General features: G+C 34.9%; 2 protein-coding genes across 3 annotated transcripts; both read left to right on the top strand.

The window, feature by feature from the left end:
- The first annotated feature begins 1,091 nt into the window (after positions 1-1,091).
- On the top strand, positions 1,092-5,354 carry LOC113726184 (uncharacterized). The gene is made up of 4 exons (XM_027249760.2): positions 1,092-1,899; positions 2,594-4,597; positions 4,724-5,084; positions 5,159-5,354. Exons 1-3 carry the CDS (start codon positions 1,128-1,130, stop codon positions 5,080-5,082), a joined length of 3,135 nt encoding a protein of 1,044 aa, XP_027105561.1. The 5' UTR covers positions 1,092-1,127; the 3' UTR covers positions 5,083-5,084; positions 5,159-5,354.
- A 9,331-nt stretch (positions 5,355-14,685) lies between these two features.
- LOC113726183 (uncharacterized) lies at positions 14,686-19,621 on the top strand. Of its 2 annotated transcripts, none has more exons than XM_027249756.2 (3): positions 14,686-15,717; positions 16,777-18,759; positions 18,888-19,621. In XM_027249756.2, exons 1-3 carry the CDS (start codon positions 14,730-14,732, stop codon positions 19,238-19,240), a joined length of 3,324 nt encoding a protein of 1,107 aa, XP_027105557.1. In that variant the 5' UTR covers positions 14,686-14,729; the 3' UTR covers positions 19,241-19,621. The 2 variants fall into 2 exon arrangements, with proteins under 2 accessions (XP_027105557.1, XP_027105559.1); XM_027249758.2 differs by having other exon boundaries at positions 18,883-19,129.
- The last annotated feature ends 4,588 nt before the right edge of the window (positions 19,622-24,209 follow it).

Raw genomic sequence — 24,209 nt, 5'->3', positions numbered from 1 at the left:
GTCTCAGTCAAGAAAAAAAAAATTTGGTCCAACGAGTTCAACCACCTTTCATTGTTTTTTTTTTTTTTTTTTTTATCAATTTTCCAAGCATGTTTCTAAGTTTAAAGAAGATCGAGTTTAGTTTGAAGGGACATTAGCCTGATTAATAAGAGATTCGTGGTTGGACTCTTTATCTTTTGTATTGGATTTTATCATTTAATTATTATACAAGTTTGAATTTTATATCCATCATGTGTTGCTAAAATGTATGTCTAGAGTTATGGATGAATTTCTTGTATTTTGTTTGTGATGTTTACTTGGTTATTTGAAACTATGATTTTGAAGAAGTTATTTAGCAATTTTGGTTATCTAATCATAATTAACTGGCTATTAGTTTTGATGATTTCAATGTATTATATTTGCAATGAAAATTAAAATTTAACACTAAGTGCACTCACGAGAGTAGACGTGCACTTTTTTTTTTTTTTTTTTTTTGGCTTTGGTGGTATTATTTCATAGAATTTCACTGAAAAAATGAACTTGTAGTTAATTTTATAACTAAGAGAGTAGTTATAGTTTGATAACAAGTATAGATGATTCACTACAAGAATATGTTTTACATAGATTAGGAAATTACACCATGTTTAGTTAAGATAATAACACTCAATTAATCAATAATTTTACTTATAAGAGTAGGAAGGAATTTCATAACCGTAGGAGCTTTGTAACGTCATTTTCACTTTATTTAATTTTATGATTGTAGATCAGATTTACTTGCTTTAATTTGTGGTTATCTAAAGAATAAAGCAATTGAAAACTATTGGTAATTGACAATTTTTCTTGGGGGATTGACACCTAATATCCCCTATAAATGATCTTGAAGAAAATAGAGGATATTTAGGTTTTTAAAATTTGATGTAAAGTAAAAAATAAAAAAGAACCAGCGTTGACTTGCTATACAGAAGTATGTTTTAATCTGGAAGATAATTCCAAAACCAAATTTCATCCGGTCAGAATTCATGCTATTATTGTCTCTATCTTTGTCATTAGATGTACCAAGTGTCTGGCATATATATATAAGTACATGTAATAGACATTATTAGCCCGTGTCTGTTGTCTTAAATGCTTGCAAAACTGACAGTATAATCATGAAGAAATTATCTCACTTGTATTTTCCCCTTGGACTCTTCTTGCTATGTTCTCTCTTATCTTGCTTAGCCATGGCCACCCCCAACATTACCTCGGATCAATCCGCCCTTCTCTCATTGAAAGCCAAAATCACTGGGGATCCTCACGAAATCTTGGCAAGCAACTGGTCGGCTACTTCCTCAGTTTGTGACTGGAGAGGAGTCACTTGCGGCTCTCGCCACCGCAGAGTCACCGCCTTGAATATCTCCAACTTGGGCCTCACCAGCACCATTCCTCCACAACTGGGCAATCTCTCCTTTCTCATGTCCCTCGATATGAGCAGGAACAACTTTTACGGAGAACTTCCCCATGAATTGATTCGTCTGTCCAGGTTACGAGTCCTTAGTTTAGGCATTAACATGCTTAGCGGAAATATTCCCTCTTGGGTTGGTTCCTTCCAACAACTCCAACACTTTTCTCTAAAGAACAATAGCTTTACAGGGTTTCTGCCACCGGGGCTGTTCAATATTTCCTCACTGGAAGCTATTGCTCTTCAAAATAATAGCTTATCTGGCAGTCTTCCATCCAGCATATGTCCCCGTCTTCAAGGACTCACATGGCTTGACCTTTCCTACAACAAATTAAGTGGTGTGATACCACCATCGTTATCGGAGTGTTCGAAGCTTCAGGTACTGTGGTTGTTTGACAACAACTTTAGTGGAGTGATACCGGAAGGATTTGGGAACCTGACGGCGCTGAAGCAACTAGGTCTTAGCGGGAACAATTTGATTGGTACCTTCCTAACTATTTGATATACTATTAAAAAAGAGCTACATATTGCTAGTTGTATATTCTCAAACAATTAAATAATATATTGATTAGTAATTTGAAGGCTTGTATGAAGGAAATCCTGAAAGGTAATTATAGAATACATAAAGGTAATTACTTATCAAACCTGAAAAAATAGTTGGTAACACTTTCGGTAACTAAAGAAGAATACAAAGAATTTTCTTATTAAACATATGTGGTAGTAAAAAAGACCGTATAACATTTCCAGACGTAATAATCAAAATATGAATCACACAATCACCTCAGCAAACTACCAAAGCTTAGGCTTCCCTTTTTTTTGTGCGAAGTTATATATATATATATATATATATATATATATATATAAGCTTGAATCTTTTTATATGGTTTTTTCTAGATTTTATCATGTTTGTAATTATTAAGCATATTAATCTGCAAAATATATGCATTTATCCGAAAGAAAAAACAATTCCATGTTGATTATATATGCAAATTTGCCTTTCTATTGTCTTCAAAGCCTATTGACTTAAATATCTCTTGGTTGTTGTGAAAGTATTTTATCCCAAAAAAAAAAGCAATTCCTTGTAATGAGGTTTTAAGTAAATTCTTTAAAACATTCTAACACGAGTAAATTAATCCGTAGCATGCACTGACATTTGTAAACGTGGTAACTCTCTAGGTAGTGTTCCGCAGGAGCTTGGCAACCTAAAGCATCTTGAAGAACTTGTTTTGGACTTCAATAGCCTAACTGGATCCATACCAGCCCAAATATTCAACATCTCGACACTACAAGTACTGGACCTATCGAACAATACGCTTTCTGGAAGGCTTCCGTCATCCTCGGGTTATGAATTGATCAACCTTGAATGGCTTGATCTCTTCTCAAATGATTTTGATGGAGTCATACCAGCCTCAATCTCAAATGCGTCTAAGCTGACTTTTTTAGACTTCGGTGGAAATAGATTCAGCGGTCCAGTTCCAAACTCTCTTGGAAACCTAAGACTTCTAATAAAATTGTATCTCGATGATAATCATTTGACAACTGAACCTTCATCGAGAGAATTGGGTTTTATCAATTACTTGACAAATTGTAAGCATCTAGAACACTTATCATTTGGTGACAATCCGCTGCACGGTTTTCTTCCGATGTCAGTTGGGAATCTCTCAACTTCTATGGAGGGATTCTATGCATATGGTTGCGGAATCAAGGGAAGCATTCCCGATGGAATTGGGAATTTGAGCAGCCTAATGATTTTGAGTCTAGATGGAAATCACCTGAGTGGGCCCGTTCCGAGCACAATGAAATACTTGCAAAATCTTCAAAGTATGAATTTGAGTGCTAATCAATTAAGTGGTTCAATTCCAGATAGCATTTGCAAGTTAAAGAGATTGTACCGAATCTATTTGGGGCAAAGCCAGTTTCGTGGGTCAATACCATCATGCTTAAATAATATTAGTTCCCTGAGAGAAATTGACTTTGCCGGGAACTTATTAGACTCAAGCATACCTGCTAGCTTGTGGAATCTCACTGATCTCTTGAAGTTGAACCTGTCATATAATTCATTGAGTGGCTCACTACCTTATGAAACTGGAAATTTGAAGGTAGTAACACTATTAGATTTGTCTGGAAATCGCCTTAATGGGAATATTCCAAGTTCCTTTGGCGGCTTGCAAAGTTTAGCAACGCTTTCATTAGCACAAAATAAACTTCAGGGACCTATTCCAGACTCTCTCAGTCACATGTTAAGCTTGGAATTTTTGGATCTATCCAATAATAATCTATCAGGTCCAATACCAAAGTCCTTGGAGACACTTTTATATCTCAAACACATTAATCTTTCTTTCAACCGTTTAAGAGGAGAAATTCCCTCTAGTGGTCCTTTCGAGAACTTCACATATGAATCATTCATATCTAATGATGACTTGTGTGGCGCTCAGAGATTTCATATTCCTCCATGTCCTTCTCCTCGGATTCACAAATCGACTCAGAAGAAAGTATTTCATATGCTAGGCATTCTATCAGGTATTGCAGCAACAATAATTGCTCTTACAACTGCTGCAATTTTACTTTTAAGATGCCGAAGAAAGGATGGGGTTTCAAGAAACACTGATTTACTACCCATGGGATTGCCAAAAAGGATTTCATATTATGAACTTGTGGAAGCGACCAATGGCTATGATGAAAGCAATTTACTTGGCAAAGGGAGTTTTGGATCTATATATAAGGGTATTTTGACGGATGGGACAGTTGTAGCTGTGAAAGTTTTCACTTTACTAGCAGAAGTCACTTCCGGGAGTTTTGATACAGAGTGTGAAGTTCTACGCAGCCTTCGCCATAGAAACCTAACCAAAGTGATTGGTAGCTGCTCTAACTTGGACTTTAAAGCCTTGGTCCTTGATTATATGTCTAATGGGAGCCTTGAGAAATGGTTATACTCCCACAACCGTTGGCTGGATCTCCTGCAAAGGATAAGCATAATGATGAATGTTGCTTCTGCATTGGAATATCTCCATTTTGGTTATACAGCACCAGTGGTTCACTGTGATCTGAAACCTAGCAACATATTGCTCGACGAAAATATGGTTGCTCATGTAAGTGATTTTGGCATGACAAAGTTTTTGGATGAAGAAAATAGTGTTCTGCATACCAAGACACTTGCAACGCTTGGATACTTGGCACCAGGTTTGGCATATTTGACTTCTTTTTAGTTGCTTTTTTTATCTGTTTTTTTTCATGAATTATATGTCAATCTTCCAAGTTTTCTATTTTTTTCACTTTAAGCATGATGGATTGCCTTTCATATCACAGAGTATGGACTTGAAGGGCAGGTGTCAACAAGGGTTGATGTTTATAGTTTTGGTATAGTTTTGATGGAAACCTTTTCAAGAATGAAGCCTAGTGATGAAATGTTCGAAGATGATTTGAGCCTGAAGAGTTGGATTGAAGAATCTCTGCCTAATGCAACCACTCAGGTTATAGATGCAAACTTACTTGGGCGGCAAGATGAGCATTTCAATGAGAAATTGGAGTGTATTTCAGTGATCTTCAAATTGGCTTTGAGTTGCTGTGCTAAGTGCCCGCGAGATCGGACTAATATGAAGGATGTTGTGGCAACACTTCAAAAGATAAAACGTCAAATTGAGTATTTTTCGAATATCTCGGCATGAAAGTACGTTCTTTTACTTAATCCTACTGATCAAGTTTGCTCCGCTCAAATAATCTTTCCAATGTCTTTTGTTGCAGGATGATGCCAAGATTTGAAACATGAAGCAAAATGAGTTATATTATCCACCTTAAGTATGCTGATATATCAATCATATATTTGTTTTAAGTTCATTTTCTAAGTTGTCATTTGAAAGGAATCCTGAGGAAAAACTGCATTTGCATAGTTCTGTTTCATGAAAATCTTTATTAGAGTTTTATATTTTGCACGCATAAACCTGTTTCTTCCTTTTTTCCTTTGCTTGTGCATTAATCTTCTGCGACCAAGAATGATGATGACAATGATGAACCTTGAATTGGCAGTGGCACCACTAGTACTAAAATGGGTGGAATGTGAATTTCTTGGGGTGCTGGAGATTTATTGTTCATTCACGGCGTCTTTCGATTTTGGGTGATGATAGTGGTATATTCGTCTATAGATTCGGAAGCTCTAAGAGGATTTAGAAAGCAAAATCTTGGGTCTTGTCTTGATTTGCTTTTCAATTAAAAGGTCGCAGTAGTGGTGGTGATGGGAGGAGTTTGTGAAGGAGCGGCGGACCATGGTGATAGCTTGAGAGACGACAGAGATAGGAAAAGTTTGGGTCTGGTGATGATGGTGGAAGAAGAAAAGGGGAAACAAGAAAAAAAAAACGCAAATAGGAAAAATAAGAATTTTAAATATAAAAATGATAATATAATTAAATAGGGAAATATTGAAATTTCACAAACTTTCATTTAGACAAACGGTTCCATCCAAATTCCAGATTAGTCTAAAGTATAGGGAGATTATTTGGGGATTTTTTAATCTTTGCATAACCCTGCAAAGGGATATTAGTCCTACTACAAAAAAAGTCCTACTACAATATGATTAAACCTATGTCGCTACCCAAAAAAAAAAAAAAAAAAAAATTTGTAGCTAGGAAGGTTGGGCCTTAACTAGTTGAGTTTGTCTCCTAACAATCTCAACCAACTTGTGAAATTGGCATCAATGTGTAGGGCTACGCTCAATATACTTCAAGACCAAAAAAGTTTTTGAATTTACTCAAGGTGGGCATAAAGAAAAGAGTCATGATTGTGTAGAACTAAGATGGATAGCAGTCACAAGGGCATAAATAAAAGAAAAGAAAAGAGTCCATATGAATTGTCTATATGGATGCCAAAACAGTTTCACTATATTACTTATCAGAGCATTCAGTAACATATTAATTGCAATTCCATATGGCATACCATTTGGGATAAAAGGATTAGATACTCAACATTTTTAGAGTTAAATGGATTAGATAATTTTTAAAAGATTTTCAACGAGAAAGGATAATTTTTAAAAGATTTTCAACGAGTGAGGTTTTTGAAACCTTAGTCAGAATTAGTGAAAAAAAAAAAAACAAACACACTCAAAAAATGCATTGGTTGATTAAGGATGGTTCTGCAATGTGTTCCTCGTATCATAAAAAAATTAATTAACACTAAAAGGGTACACGCTGAGTTTCTACGTGAGGATACAACTTCCCATCAAACTTCTAAAACTTGTGTGACATTACTCTGGCCTGGCAATATCTAGTCCTATTGACTATTCTTGATTTTGGAGAAAAAATGGTGAAACTAAGACACATTTAACACCAGATTATATCGTGTCAGTGATTGGCAATGGAGATTCCGCTTTTATATGGTTCGAAAATTAATGTTACCCTCATGGACCTCCGTTGCTGAAACATGGCCGTACTATAGTGAGGCAGTTTGGTAGTATTTTATAGGCCAAGTCCTCTTCAATTTTTAGTGAAGTTCAATGGAATTAAACTGCCAATGGGAAGAAGAAAGGAATGAGATTGTGTTTTTTTTTTTTTTTTTCCATTTGTTAAGCCAGCCATGAAATTGTTGTGACCTGCCTTTATCATATGAGTTATGTGTAGAAATATCGATTGGATACTAAAGACAGGTTGATAAGGTGGGGCGTCATTGCTGATCAGCGTTTTCCATTGTGTAGTCGTTTGCTGATTTCTTCAACGCTCTTATTCTGCTATTTGTTGGTTAATCATCTTCCTCGGTTAGTTAACTATTTGTGTTCTTGGCCTTTTGCTCCATATCGAGACATTTCCCCGGAATCAAGTCGCTCTGAACACCATATATGCGGTTCTGTTGAACACCCCAACCGATATGAAGAGCACAAACAGTTGACAGATTGCTATACAGGAAAAGCCCTTCAAATAAGGCCCAGAAAAATTAAATGTTGCTAACTTGCCATCAACCACATTATGATCTGATATTGTGGCTGAGAAAAATTTCATATTTCATTTTCAAAGAAGACTTGGACTCCAATAGAACTGGGAAAAGGTATCCCCAATACAACCACCCCCGTCCCCCCCCCCCCCCCCCCCCCCCCCAACAAAAAAAAAAACCACCAAAAAACTTTTTTTCCCGGATATTACTATTTTAGAAAAATATAGTAAACACAATTAGGTGATTTTGTATATAAAGTATCAGAAATTTTCTTGGTTGTATAACAATTTAAACCTCATTTTAGAGTAGGAAAAACTAAGCAAATTGAAGGGACAGAGTTACTGGCGAATACATAGAAGGGTAATGCTGTCTCCAAGAATATTTGATAGATTTTTATATTATTTCATTAAGTTAAAAAAGAAGGGTAGAGTGCACGGAGGTTTTTTTTTTTTTTTTTTTTTTTTGGAGTAAACATATCATTTGTCTTTTCTTATGATAAATATCACATTTGAACGTACAAGAGATTAGCTTTGGTGTGTTCAACATATTGTATCCCTACAGCTCTTCATGCTATGGGAGATTCGAGTGACTTGGGATGGGCAGGTAGCTTCAAGTGTGAGCCATTTAGCAAGTAAAGTGCATAAAATAAAATAATAAGAAAGAGTGTCACGTTTAAGGGGTTACGTTAAATGTAGCCATTAGTGCCAACGGAATGAGGTGTAAAATTGACCAAACACAAGAAGGTATCAAGGAAATTATCTGCCCGACCCTAAACTATTCCTATTATGTTCATTTAACTGCTCAACAATACATTGTCGTAAACAAGCCCCTCAACAAAAAAAAGTGTCATGTTTAAGTATTTACATCAAATTTAGCCGTTAGTGTTGACAGAATGAGGGGTAAAATTGACCAAACAAGAAAATTTCTTAATGTTTTTCTTCTTGACATTTTTCTTAACCTTCATTGGGCTTTGATGAAATAATGAGGCAATTTCATCTGTGACGCCTTTTAGAACATTTCTCTTGATGTCTTGGTCAATTTTACCCCTTATTTCGTAAATACTAATAGCTAAATTTGACGTAAGTCCTTCAGTGTGACACTTTTTTTTTGAAGGGTTTGGTTGCAACAGTGCATTATTGAGGGGCCAAAGGAGTGCAAAAAAATAGTTCAATGGTCGCACGGACAATTTCGTCAAAAAACTGTTTAGAAATTATTGTGTTTGATCAATATTACCCCTCGTTCCGTTAGCACCAACTTTGTTTTAAGGGACTTGTTTGCGACAATGTATTATTAAGGGGCTATAAATGGGCAATAAGAATAGTTTAATAGCTGGATAGATAGATTTTTCTTTAAGATGTATACATGTATGTGTGTGTAGGCTTCTGATAATGTAGTATCGACATACACTGTAAGCGGATTGCACTGCTTTTTTCTTTCATTTTTCTATGATATGCTGGTTTGGGAACTATTATAACCTTTTGCGAAATCTTGGTTCTCGACGGGTAGAAAAAATTTGCCAAAGAATCGGTACGGGTTAGAAAAAGGGTTAAAAGTAAAAAAGCTCTGTAATATACCTAATATACAAAAAAATCTCTCGTGGTTTCAAAATATATAAAATAATATCTCATGTTTTAAATTAAATTGTAAACTAACAGAATTAGTTAAATTTAACGAAAATAACGGTATCGCCCGTTAAATTTATCGGATTCCGTTAAATTTACCGTTAAATTTGGACAACGTAAAACAAGTGTATAAAAAGTAAAGACTTTGGACAACGTAATAAAACCATGTAAATATGTAGGTACCAACACACTGTATATGCGAATTGCTACCGTATCAAATAGTAATTGAAGCTTGACTTGTGCCACAAAATGAACCATAGAGACGTTCCAGAAATTAAATGTCGCCCACCTGTCATCATCTCCATAAAGCTCTAACATTTTGGCTGAGAAAGTCCAACATTCACTTTCAAAGAAGACCTTGACTACAAAGATTGGAGACTTGAATTGGTAAAATAATCCCAACTAACCCCAAGCTCTCATTATTTGTTTTTTGAAAGCTCAAAAATTGGTATAATTAGTAGCTCTGGGTTGATTGGGAAGATGATGCGCCGATTTTTGTGGAAAGAAACACTTCCATTGTCGGTGTTAGTTGCAAGTCTTGGGCATGTTAGAACTGGATAAGCACATGCTATAAATTTGAAAATGAAAGCGTAACATTTTCCCAACCGAAATATTTAAGATACGCGTTATAAAACTTGTCAAAATGAAAGCACGACAGTTGGCCTATTGAACTACCCAAAGACGTGTCACAAGAGTAATATAATTAATCAATACCCTTGTCATCATTCTTTGCAGGTGGAAAAATTTATTAGGTGTCGAGATTGCGGTCTTGATTTGAAATGTTGATAGGTCTCAAAAATCACTTGAAAGTTGTCCTACATTTTGATCTTTGTCTTTTTTTTTTTTTGTTTAAAAATATGAGAAAATTCGAGCAAGTAAATAGATAAATAACTAAATAAAGTAAAATAATAAGGAATGAGGGTTCATTTGCAAGCATCAGCTGAAGATTTTGTACAAGGCTATTTCTATGAACCCGTTTAATATCCTTTTTTTTTTTCAAATTCAATTTGGATCAGTATCTTAAATTGCTGGCTTTATCTATTTTCTATTTATACCTTTCCATGAATAATGTTACTTTCTCTTAGCAGTATAAAACTTGACGTACGTAAAGATGAATCTCGGCCGGTTAGGTGCAAATGAGAAATTGCAAAAGAGAGGGTGGCTGGGGTTTTGAACTTTGATCCCCCATAAATTTTGAGAAATACTTTTGAAGTCCTTATCTCGCTGGCCTATAATTTTGGGAAAATGCCCTATGCCCATTGCCTTCCACCTCGCCTCCTCTCCAAGCTTTTGCTTTAAGAAAAGCTTTTAAAAATTTACTTGTCCAATGTTCTTAGATTTTGCGTTTGGCTATAGTTGGTCCACTTTTTATAACTTTCGTTCCTCATTTTGGACAATGCTCTTTAATTGTTTTAATTGTGAATTCTCTTGGATAAAGTATTATTGCATTTTAATATAGCAGCTCTATTAATAATTGGTCTTCCTTTTGTACAAATTATCTCAAATAATTGAAATTACAATTGGTCAGAAATTTTCTCATGAAAATCTATAAGATATATATGAAGATAATTTAATCCATACTTCCTATTTAAGATCCGAGATCGACTTATTTTCCAAAATAAGAGAGCATAGAGCAACTCATTTGTAGTTTACATAAGTGTCTGCATCTCTTGCTTTATTTCAAATCATCTTGTGATGACAAAAATTTTCTTCTTTCTTGTTTTCTTTTGTTCATTTTGTGTAAACTCAAAGATTTTTTCCCTTCAACATACTTCTACATGTCATCAAATGAAGTTAAAAGATAGGAAGCAAAGATTTTTTACTCACACCTTCAATTTGCTTCTCATTGGACTATATTTGAAATAGTGGGAACAAAAAAAAAAGAGATAAATTTGTATCACTAAATGAGAATGTTAACACTGGCAAAGTACCCTTTCATATTTGTAGTCACCTCACCACCTTGACGACTATGGCACTGTCTGCAATGAAGACTGCAACTGAGGAAAACGATTGAATGGTGAATTTAAGCAATACAATTTCATAGATTTACGTCTAAGATCAGCAAAATTTGTTTGTATGTCTTTCGGCTTGATTGGGAAGATGAGTATAAAATACAAAATTGTGTTCTATGTCGAATGGGAAGATAATGTTCCGATTATGTGGAAAAATGGCATTGTAGTGTCGTTGTACATCCCAAAGTCTTGGTCGTCTCGGTTTGTCTTAGCCCGTTAGCCCAGAATACACGTCGAAGACTTGTAAAAATGTCTTGGAGAAAAAACAGATGAAGAAGTTGAGAAAGCGAGTGCGACCGAAAGTGAGTTGAGAGCGACTGCTCAATATAGCCACAAAATTGGTGTAATGAACGGTTGTTCTTGAATAATAAATATCTATTCAAATAAAGTATAAATTTTACATATAACCGTGAAAATGGTCGAATTCACAGGAACTAAAAATAATTCGTTTCAAATAGGTAATACCGACCGAAAGTGAGTTGAGAGCGAGTGCTCAATATAGCCACAAGGCCTAACTGATAAGTTATTAAATTGAAACATTAATAAATAAATTCTAACCAAGGAATAATTTCGGAAATGGTTCACTAAAATTGATCACTGATGCAATAATAATTTAACTTATTAACGGATAAATAAAGTTATAACTGTCAAACACGCGATGATAATCAATTTCTTCTTGCTATATTGGTGATTAAGGTACGATCGTTAACTACTGCCCTAATCAAGAAAATAACCCTGGGTACGACCTTAGAGTTCAATTTTTCAATTGTTTAAGAATTAGAGAAACCCTATTCTAACCAAATAAGACGTTACGAGAGTTATTTTAAATTAACTCATATGTTCCCTGACACAAATCCAATCATGCCAGTTACGATTATTGTAAAGCAATTAAATAATTATGGATTTAACTACTCTAATTGATTTTAGGTTATTAGATTGAATTAAATATCAGACGCCCTTGATATTCAAACAATATAATAACAATAAGAAATTAAATTAGAGAATGTACGAATACCAGTAATAAAAAAATTAAATATAATCAATTCGATCTCACAATTTTAGATGAACCAAATCCTCTGTTATTTTTTATTAGAATAAAATGTTTAGTTCATCATCATGGAAAAAGCCACGCGTGAAATATTTGAGTTTAGTGCTGCAACCATTCTCCAAAAAGTGCGATGAACAAGAAAAGAAAAGACGTCCGTTCATTTCTTATGACAAAGGAGAACAGAAAAAGTTACGATGCTATTTTTTTGGATTTCATCTCCTATATCTCCTATAAAAAGATTGTTTCCAAAAAGTCAAGATAACTAACTAAACTGGTGTCCTAATAGAAATAGGAGACTAGTATGCGCTGTAGAGTTTGACTTCCATGGCTTCAAATCAACTAAAATTCAAGATTAAAAATCACGTGTCAAATCCCGAGTTTCTGGTCATGTAAAGTTAGACTTTGATGCACCTACGTCGAAGTGTATAGAAACCTAGTTAAAATCACGTTCTTAACTTCTTTTCGCTCCAGATCCCTACAAACAACACCAGTCACAAAAAATAAATAAAATCTACCAATTAATGCAATGCTTGGCCAAAATTAAGGGGAAAACAATCATAAATTAAATGACAAAATGCAACCTATTAGTTCTTTTCGAAAAATGCCTGTATGGAAGGACACGAGCACTTAATGTTGTGACTTATATATGTTTTCTTAAAGATCAAAATGTGAATGAAATAGTTATCCAAATATTCTTTTAAGTGTAATATGCATCTTTTTATATGTTTCTACGGTTTTAATCTTTAAAAGATTATGTAAAAGGGTTTTTTTAATACTTTCTTCCAAGTTTTTCAGACACTTTCTTCCAATTTTGGTAATTTAATTCTTTGATACTTCATTTGTTGCTTGTTGGGTTTAGGCAGTGTCATTTTTTATACTTTCATTTGATAGTTTATTTGCTTAAACAAATAACTTTTGATTAAAAAAAAAACTTTGGCCCAACAAGTTCAATCACCTTTCAACTTTCATTTTTTTTAAAAAAAAATCAATTTTCCAAGCATGTTTCTAATTTTAAAGAAGATTGAGTTTAGTTTGAAGAGACATTAGCCCGATTAATAAAAGATTCATGGTTGGATTCTTTTGTCTTTTGTATTGGATTCTATTGTTTAATTATTATACAAATTTGGATTTTATATTCATCATGTGCTGTTAAAGTGTATGTCTAGAGTTATGCATGAACTTCCTGTATCTTGTTTGTGATGTTTACTTGGTTATTTGATACTATGATTTTGAACAAGTTATTTAGCAATTTTATTTATGTAATCATGATTACTGGACATTAACTATGGTAATTTCAATGTATTAGATTTGCAATGAGAATTAAAATTTAACACTAAATGCACTCACGAGAGTAGATGTGCACTTTTTTTTTTTTTTGGCTTTGGTGGTATTATTTCATGTAATTTCTCCGACAAAATGAACTTGTAGTTAATTTTATAACTACGAGAGTAGTTATAGTTTAATAACAAGTATAGATGATTCACTACAAAAACATGTTTTACATAGATTAGGAAATTACACCTAGGGATGGCAACGGGGACAGGCACCCGCCCCGTGGGGGGTCATTGGAGCAGGGGTTGGGGTGGGGGGGGGAATTTTTTCCCCCCGTTTAGAAATGGGGCAGGGGACGGGGGTATACTCCCCCGTCCCGCCACCCGTTTGAAAAAATATATATATATATATATGTACATAATTATATATATATATAATGATATTATCAATTATACTACTAATTATACATGTCTATTAATAAAAATTATTAATTATTTATACTAAATTTATTAATACATTTATGTTAAATTCCTAACTACACTTAATACAATAACACTTTTTTCTAAAAAAACACAATAATAATTTAGTGATTGTAATTGTATCAAAAGTGAAAACTTGATTATTTTAGTTATATTTGTTTTATTATATTAGATTGTATTCAAATAACCTTTGTTTAATTATTTTATGAGTTTCAATTGTGAGGTTACAATGAATAATAATTTGGTGATGTGTTGATATTTTAGTACTTGATTATTTGCTCAAATTTAATTATAATGAAATTATATAATAAAATTTTTTTAACCCCACGGGTGCCCCCGCGGGGGAAGCGGGGCGAGGCGGGGGCAGGGGGAATTAAAATGCAACGGGGCGGGGGTTGGGGGAGGTGTCCCCCGCCCCATTGCCACCCCTAATTACACAATGTTTAGTTAAGATAATAACATTCAATTAACCAGTAATTTTACTTGTAAGAGTAGGAAGGAATTTCATAACCCTAGGAGTTTTTTAATGTCATTTTTACTTTATTTAATTTTATGATTGTAGATTCGATTTACTTGCTTCAATTTGTGGTTATCTAAAGAATAAAGAAATTGAAAACCATTGGTAATTGACAATTTTTTCTGGGGGATTGACACCTAATATCCCCTATAAATGATCTGGGAGAAAATAGAGGGTATTTAGGTTTTTAAAATTTGATGTAAAGTAAAAAGTAAAAAAGAACCAGCTTTGACTTGCCATACAGAAGTATGTTTTAATCTGGAAGATAATTCCAAAACCAAATTTCATCCGGTCAGAATTCATGCTATTATTGTCTCTATCTTTGTCCTGGCATACGTGCATTAGATGTACCAAGTGTCTGGTATGTATATATATAAGTACATGCAATAGACATTATTAGCCCGTGTCTGTTGTCTTAAATGCTAGCAAAACTGAAAGTATAATTAATCATGAAGAAATTATCTCACTTGTATTTTCCCCTTGGACTCTTCTTGCTAGGTTCTCTCTTATCTTGCTTAGCCATGGCCGCCCCCAACATTACCTCGGATCAATCAGCCCTTCTCTCATTGAAAGCCAAAATCACTGGGGATCCTCACGAAATCTTGGCAAGCAACTGGTCGGCTACTTCCTCAGTTTGTGACTGGAGAGGAGTCACTTGCGGCTCCCGCCACCGCAGAGTCACTGCCTTGAATATCTCCAACTTGGGCCTTACCGGCACCATTCCTCCACAACTGGGCAATCTCTCATTTCTCATGTCCCTCGATATGAGCAGGAACAACTTTTACGGAGAACTTCCCAATGAATTGATTCGTCTGTCCAGGTTACGAGTCCTTAGTTTAGGCATTAACATGCTTAGCGGAAATATTCCCTCTTGGGTTGGTTCCTTCCAACAACTCCGACAATTTTCTCTAAAGAACAATAGCTTTACAGGCTTTATCCCACCTTCTATCTCCAACATGTCAAAGCTAGAGACGTTCAATCTGCAGTTTAATTCTCTACAAGGAGCAATACCAATGGAGATTGGGAAATTAAAAAAGTTGAAGCAAATTCTCCTCGACTTTAATCAGCTTTCCGGTTTTCTGCCACTGGGGATGTTCAATATTTCCTCACTGGAAGTTATTGCTCTTCAAAATAATAGCTTATCTGGCAGTCTTCCATCCAGCATATGTCCCCGTCTTCAAGGACTCACATGGCTAGACCTTGGCTTCAACAAATTAAGTGGTGTGATACCACCATCGTTATCGGAGTGTTCGAAGCTTCAGGTACTGAGGTTGTTTGCCAACAACTTTAGTGGAGTGATTCCGGAAGGATTTGGGAACTTGACGGCGCTAGTGGAACTATTTCTTCGGGACAACAATTTGATTGGAGTGATACCGGAAGGATTTGGGAACTTGACGGCGCTCAAGCGACTACATCTTCGCCGGAACAATTTGATTGGTACCATCCTGCTCCATGTTTTAATTGTCATTTAGGGAAATTTGACTAAGTGTAAAGAGGCATTTACATAATAAGTTGCGTGTATTAATAAGTATTTCTTGACCTTGGCATGCATTACAAAGTTCGTAATCTAATGTAACTTTGTTTTATATTTTAGAATAAATATTTCAAAGCTAATTAATCACCAAAGCTAGAAACATCAATTCTCTACGAGGGACAATTCTAATAGAGATTCGGAATCTAAACAAATTGAAGATAGTGAACATCAACAATTAACAATCAAATTGAAGATAGTGTTCAATATTTCGCCATTGGAGACTATTACTTTTGCTGGTAATAGCCCAACTCTTTTTGCATTTTAGCTGAAATTAGAAAAAAAAAAAAAAGAGCTACATATTACTAGTTATATATTCTCAAACAATTAAATAATATATTGATTAGTAATTTGAAGGCTTGTATGAAGGAAATCCCGAGGTACACAAATTATAGAACAACATAAAGGTAATTACTTATCAAACCTGAAAAAATAGTTGGTAACACTTTCGGTAACTAAAGAAGAATACAAAGAATTTTCTTATTAAACATATGTGGTAGTAAAAAAGACCATATAACATTTCCCAACGTAATAATCAAAATATGAATGACAAAATCACCTCAGCAAACTACCAAAGCTTAGGCTTCCCTTTTTTTTTTAAAAAAATTTTGTGTGAAGTTATATATATATATATATGTATATATATAAGCTTGAATCTTTTTATATGGTTTTTTTCTAGATTTTATCATGTTTGTAATTATTAAGCATATTAATCTGCAAAAATATATGCATTTATATGAAAGAAAAAACAATTCCATGTTGACTATATACGCAAATTTGCCTTTCTATTGTCTTCAAACCCTATTGACTTAGATATCTCTTGGTTGTTGTGAAAGTATTTTATCCGAAAAAAAAAGCAATTACTTGTGTGAAGGTTTTAAGTAAATTCTTTAAAACATTCTGACATGAGTAAATTAATCCGTAGCATGCGCTAACATTTGTAAACGTGGTAACTAACTCTCTAGGTAGTATTCCGCAAGAGCTTGGCAACCTAAAGCTTCTTGAAGAACTTCTTTTGGGCTTCAATAGCCTAACTGGATCCATACCAGCCCAAATATTCAACATCTCAACACTGCAAGTACTGGCCCTATCGAACAGTACGCTTTCTGGAAGACTTCCACGCTCCATGGGTTATGGATTAATCAACCTCGAAGGACTTTATCTCAATATGAACGAGTGTGATGGAGTAATACCAGCCTCAATCTCAAATGCATCTAAATTAACTGTGTTGGCCTTGAATTCAAACAGATTTAGTGGTCCAATTCCAAACTCTCTTGGGGACCTAAGACTTCTAAAACGGCTGATTCTCTATGAAAATCATTTGACAACTGAACCGTCATCAAGAGAATTGGGTTTTATCAATTACTTGACAAATTGTAAGCATCTAGAACACTTATCATTTGGTGACAATCCATTGCATGGTTTTCTTCCGGTATCGGTAGGGAATCTCTCAACATCTATGGAGAAATTCTATGCCTATTATTGTAGAATCAAGGGAAGCATTCCCGATGCATTTGGGAATTTGAGCAATCTATTGACTTTGAGTCTACATGGAAATCAATTGAGTGGACCCCTTCCCATCGGAGTGAAACACTTGCAAAAACTCCAAGGTTTAAGTTTGACATCCAATCAACTGAGTGGTTCAATTCCAAATAGTCTTTGCGAGTTAAAGAGCTTATACAAATTGTATCTGACATCAAATCAGCTTCGTGGGTCAATACCATCATGCTTAAGCAATGTTAGTTCGCTGAGAGAAGTTTTCTTTGATGGAAACTTCTTTAACTCAAGCATTCCTACTAGCTTGTGGAACCTCACTGACCTCTTGTATTTGGATTTGTCCTCTAATTTACTGGGTGGCTCACTACCTCAAGAAGTTCAAAATTTGAAGGCAATAACACTATTGGGTCTGTCAAGAAATCATCTTAGTGGGAATGTTCCAAGTTCCATTGGAGGTTTGCAAAGTCTAGCCAACCTTTCTTTAGCACAAAATAAGTTTGAGGGACCTATTCCAGACTCACTCGGTCATATTACAAGCTTGGAGGTTTTGGACCTATCCAATAATAATCTATCAGGTCCAATCCCAAAGTCCTTGGAGGTACTCTCATATCTCACTCATCTTAATCTTTCTTTCAACCACTTAAGAGGAGAAATTCCCTCTGGTGGTCCTTTTGAGAACTTCACATACGAATCGTTCATGTATAATGATGAATTGTGTGGCGCCCAAAGATTTCATGTTCCTCCATGTTGGGGTCACAAAAAAGTATTTCACATGTTAGGCATTATATTGAGTATAACAGCAGCAGTAATTGCTGTTGCAACTGTTGCAATTTTACTTTTAAGATGCCAAAGGAAGAATGAGGTTTCAAGAAATGCTGATTTGTTGCCCATGGGACTGGCGAGAAGGATTTCATATTATGAACTTGTCCAAGCAACCAATGACTATGATGAAAGTAATTTACTTGGCAAAGGAAGTTTTGGATCTGTATACAAAGGTACTTTAACAGATGGGACAGTTGTTGCTGTGAAAGTTTTCACTTTCCTCTTAGAAGTCACTTCTAGGAGTTTTGATACGGAATGTGAAGTTCTACGCAACCTTCGCCACAGAAACCTGATCAAAGTGATTGGTAGTTGCTCTAACCTAGACTTCAAAGCCTTAGTGCTTGAATATATGCCCAATGGGAGCCTTGAGAAATGGTTATATTCCCACAACCATTGCTTGGATTTAGTGCAAAGAATAAGCATGATGGCGGATGTTGCTTCGGCATTGGAATATCTCCATTTTGGCTATGTAACACCAGTGGTTCATTGTGATTTGAAGCCTAGTAACATATTGCTTGACGAACATATGGTTGCGCATGTAAGTGATTTTGGTATTGCAAGATTCTTGGATGAGAGAAACAGTGTTATGCATACCAAGACCCTTGCAACACTTGGATATATGGCACCAGGTTGAGCATATTTGACTTTTGCTTTAATTACTTTTATATCTCTTTTTTGTATGAAAATGTGTCAATTTCATGAGTTTTCTCTTTCCCTTCAACTATGATAGATTGATAGATTTCCTCTTGTAGTACAGAGTTTGGACTTGAAGGCCTAGTGTCAACAAGAATTGATGTGTATAGTTTTGGCATAATTTTGATGGAAACATTTTCAAGAATGAAGCCTAGTGATGAGATATTCAAAGAAGATTTGACCCTGAAGAATTGGATAGAAGAATCTGTACCTAATGCAACAGTTCAGGTTATAGATGGCAACTTACTCAGGCAACAAGATAAGCATTTCAATGAGAAATTGGAGTGTGTTTCAATGATCTTCAAATTAGCTCTAAGTTGCTGCACCGAATGCCCACAAGATCGGATCAATATGAAAGAAGTTGTGGCAGCACTTAAGAAGATAAAACGTCAACTTGACTCTTTATTGGATACCTGAAGATGGAAACGCCAATGTGAAAGAAGTTGCCTGGGCTGATATTTGCTCCACCAACACCAAAAAAATAGGGGTTTATGGGTGCAGAAATTGGCTGGCAATTTGATTTGTGAAGTTTTATGGGATAACATAGTTCCAACAAGAGGATTAGTGCTACTCTTCTGCCAGTATTCAAGACTTTAAAGCTCTCAACTTGCAAACTTGTAGTGTTTAATCCACAAATGCAATTGTCCAAGGGTGAATTCATTTTCTGTCTCACTCTTTTTTTTTTTTTTTTCGTTTAGACGTTGTTTGGGAATTTCTGAAAACCAAATAGTATTATTTTTTGTAGAAAAATACAAAATCTATACAATGTCTAATCGCACTCCTGCTTGGGGTTCTCTAGGATTGAGGAACATTGTTAGTATACAGTTGTAAAGGTAAAAGTACTCAAATTCAGTACTTTTTTTTTTCAGGTTCTATAGATTGAACACCTTTTTTCTTTCAACTAATCAAAGGTACGATTAAAGATATAAGAAAGTACGTTATATGTTAATATCAAACAATGATACTCTTGTATTATTTATTGTAAAAGAAATATTATCTCAAAAAATTAATGAGTCCCTTGGTCTATTATCCCAATCCTTTTCTGTTTCTTTAGTCCCACTTCTTTCCCCCAAAAAAAAAAACCAAAAAAAAAAAAGAGAAGAAAACGCACTATAACAATTAATACTATCCCGTATAACCTGTGAGCATCCAAAAACTTGATCCATTATTTCTACGCATTAAGTATTGAAAAGCGGAAGGCAAAAGTCCATTGTGATGTAAGGATGCACTTTGGAGAAATTTGCGAGTGCAATCATTCAATTTACAAGTAGACTTGCCCATGTCTTCTATACGGAAGATATTCAGCTCATCAATGAATGTTGAGCACATATTTCCCACTTGCACAATTATTTGGGGGCTTGCTACTGTATATTATATTTGCCCAAACGGGAATTCAACATAGTGCTAATTCTTGAATCTGGATCGCAAATCAGATTTGAGCACATCCATAGAGAAGCAAATGGTTTATGCTTACCGCTTGGCAAAGATTTGAGCATTACAACAGGAAGATTTTGTTTTGTATCCCCCGATGTACGGGACCTTTTGCCTGGAGGATATATAGAGGTGTGAATTCCCTCATATGGTAGTAAATTACTCTGATACTTAGAGTTTGTTCTCGATTCATTATTTTAGCTAATTATATATTTTAATTTTAAATAATTAGTTTTTTTTAACATTCCCATTTACATTTGTATTTAGATTCTAGATTTTTGTAATTATCTGAAAAAGCTAAAATCTATAATCTATCAAAGAGTAGTTTTTATAGATTCTAATTATTCTCTATAATCAAATTTCTATCTAAATCAAATGAGAATAAGGCCTAGCTTTTTATATTAATGCAGTTCTTCTTTCTTACCCCAAAACGAGAGAGAGAGAGAGAGAGAGAGAGAAAAAAACCCCATGCCACCACCAAGTATTCAATCCCTCTAAGCTGTCAGTCGGTTTATGGTCCTGCACCATGCAGTAAAAAAAGAAATATTTACAAAGTGTGCTAATACAATCCTTTGGTTTAAGATGAGTCATTTCCTCTAATCTAATTATAGTTAACATCTTTTCCATTAGTATAGAATAATACAGGTGTTGGTAAATAAATTTCGTATCTACTATACATATAAAAGATAAAACAAAAAAGTATTGGTTTTTAGAGCCCAAAAAAAGATAAGAAAGAAAGAACAAGACAAAAAAAAAATTTTTTTAAAGTTTTTGAAGTTAATAATTTTGAAATTTATTGGTAACCATCGGTTTCCTAGTAGTTTCGCTGTAACCATTTGATGAATGGAGTCCTCATGTTTGCATTAATATTGGCCCAGTCTTACATGACTAAATAATCCTTCAATTCTTTTCTACATTTGTAGCTAAAAATGAAACAATAGCTTTAGGAATTTTTTTTCCAAACATATGCAGGGAATTCAGTTAACTCAGAATGAAATTGGCACACAACAAATCCCAAACCATATGCGGGGTGCTTTAAACAAGCCCTGTTCAGCTAACTGTTTGAGAATACAGGACATATATTTTCGTGGAATTGGTTCAATCTAATTGTAAAAGCACTTAAAGAAAATTAAAAAATAGACATGTTTATGGTCGTCTTCCACCAATATTGTAAAGGCTATGGATTTTTCATTATCCTGATTATAATACTATGAACATATATATATATATATATATATATATATATATATATATATATATATATATATTTTGGGAAAATCTGTTTCCCACTGTTGCCAGACTAATATATATACATGTAGACTTGCAATACCTTGGAACGCACAGCAGCTACTCAATTTAACACTGGACGATGGGAACAATGTGCAAATACATTATTTTTGCAGTTTTCCTAGTCCAATGTATGATGCCATCCTCATTAGGCAAAAATCTAGTGAACATCACCACTGATCCATCAGCTCTTCTTGCATTCAAATCCCAAATAACATCAGACCCCAACAAAATCTTGTCCAAAAACTGGACTTTAACATCCTCAATTTGCAACTGGATTGGAGTCGCTTGTAGCTCGGCACCTGAGAGTGACCGCATTAGATATCCCAAATATGAATCTTTCTGGAACCATATCTCCTCATCTGGGAAATCTTTCCTTCCTTGTTTATCTCAACTTGAGTGCCAACAATTTTCATGGGAATTTGCCCCACGATTTATCCCACCTGCATCGACTTAAAGTCCTCGATCTCGGCATTAATAATCTCGATGGAGAGTTACCAACTTGGCTTGGTTCATTCACCGAACTTCAATATTTGTCTCTGAGAAACATTAGCTTTTCTGGGCTGATTCCTACTTCCATCTCTAACATGTCAAAGCTGGAGCAATTAGTCCTGTCGTCCAATTCTTTACAAGGAAGGATCCCAATAGAGATTGGACATGTTGGTAATCTCAGGACACTAGCCATTAACTTCAATCAGTTGTCGGGTTCATTGCCATTTGAGATCTTCAATCTTTCCTCTCTTGAAAGACTTGCCTTGGTGGGCAACAAGCTTTCTGGCAGTCTTCCAACAAATCTCTGCAACCGTTTTCAGAAACTCTGGTGGCTTTCCCTATCAGTGAACAATTTATATGGTCCAGTACCATCAAATATATCTCAATGTTCACAACTTCAAGTATTATCCTTGTCCGTCAACAATTTTAGTGGTTTCATACCCAAGGGAATTGGCAATTTGAAGCAGCTTCAGTTGCTATACATTGGCTTGAACAATTTTACAGGTGAAATCTTCATTCTTGCCTTTACTGGCAAATGCAAACCTGTTGAGTTTACTTTCGTCTTTGAATACACATAATATAACAAAATATGACGCTTAATTGGAAACAAATTAGTCCACTACTAAAATCAACTATGCCTAAACAAAAAATTTTCGACATTTCACCTGACCTTCACCCTTTAGCAAATGAACTGTTTTAAGTCTCTCTTGTACCATAATGCAAAAAAAGAGAAAAGGAATTTGTTGAGTTAGACTGCCCAAAGGCTACATCTTGTTTGTCTTTTTCTTTTTAACAGCCGGGAGGAGCAAAGAGAGGGGGGGGGGGGGGGGGGGGGGGGGGGGGGAAGAAAAGAACACAAGGAAACTTCATAATTGAAGCACTGAATCAGCATCATTCATCACAAGTAGTGATAGTAAGTATATTTTTGAAAATCAACCCACCAATTCTTCTTCCGCTTGGCCACTTGGAATACTTCAAAGTCTACTGCATCTCCCACCATCCGGACCCTACAGGTTAGCGAGCTGCCCACGTCCTTATGCGTCTGATTCATTAAACAAACTCTCAAGTTGAAATGTGTCTGCCATCTAGGCGGTGCGGCCATCTAACTTTCTCTTGTTATGCTCTATCACTTCGAGCATAAGCTAAGATGTATAAAAAAAATATGAGAAGATAGTAATCTTTTAGTGCTTTGGTTAATTTGGATTTGGTGTATTAGATTGTTCTCAAAGAATGGATGGAAATGGATGTCATGTTATTTATAATTTCTATTTAGTAATTCTTAAATGTCATGACGAACAATTGTAGATTCTGCATAATTTATCGAGTCTGGTACTTCTATCGATTATTTATTTACTTTTTTTTTATTCTCCATTTTCATTTCTAACCATAATTATCTGCTTTCGACATAGTAAAATAAAGTACATAAACTTCCCACCCATAAATAGGTATCCAGTGACATACAAATGATTGTTGAAGATTTTCTAAACGTTATATTGAGTATGATGCATCAAGTCTACCATGTTATGTCAAGTATGACGCACCATGTCAACCACGTTATATTGAGTATGATGAATTTCTCCGAAATAATAAATATTCATATTCCTTATCCCACATCCTTTTCCGCAGGGGTGATTCCAAAAGAGATCGGTAATTTAACTATGCTTCAGGTTTTATCAATTCCTACTAGCGGCCTAACAGGTAAGAGCGTTATCAAATTGCAAAGTAACATCTTGCCTTCTTGAAGTCTTTGAAAGAATTGTTTTAAGGTCAAAATTCTTCAAAGTTTTCGTCCATATCAGTTTACTGTCCCCGCTTTTATGAAGGATAACTTACCTCAACATAAATTTCCATAGTAAACACTAAACAGCAGCTTACATTTCTGGCAGGCTTCATGATTTTGAAAAAGTTTTGATGTTTAAGCGACACAAGCCTATAATTAAGTTGTTGTTATATATTTGCAATCGGTCATATATACCCTTCTACAAGAAGCGGTCATTAAAGATGGAACAAAGCTAGTTATTTCCCTTATCTGCTTTGAAGTAGTTTAACCGTGTGAACAAGTCCTATGGACGGAGGAAAATTTACATGAATGTGAAAACCGTGTCTACCATACAACTAGAAGTGTATGACAACTGCCTTTTCGGATTAGGGGCGTAACAGATTGAGTTCTGTCCAG

The sequence above is a fragment of the Coffea arabica genome, chromosome 2c (genome assembly GCF_036785885.1).
Source record: "Coffea arabica cultivar ET-39 chromosome 2c, Coffea Arabica ET-39 HiFi, whole genome shotgun sequence".
Taxonomy (NCBI): domain Eukaryota; kingdom Viridiplantae; phylum Streptophyta; class Magnoliopsida; order Gentianales; family Rubiaceae; genus Coffea; species Coffea arabica.
The sequence above is the reverse complement of the archived record's forward strand: the minus strand, read 5'-3'. Positions and strand labels throughout refer to the sequence as shown.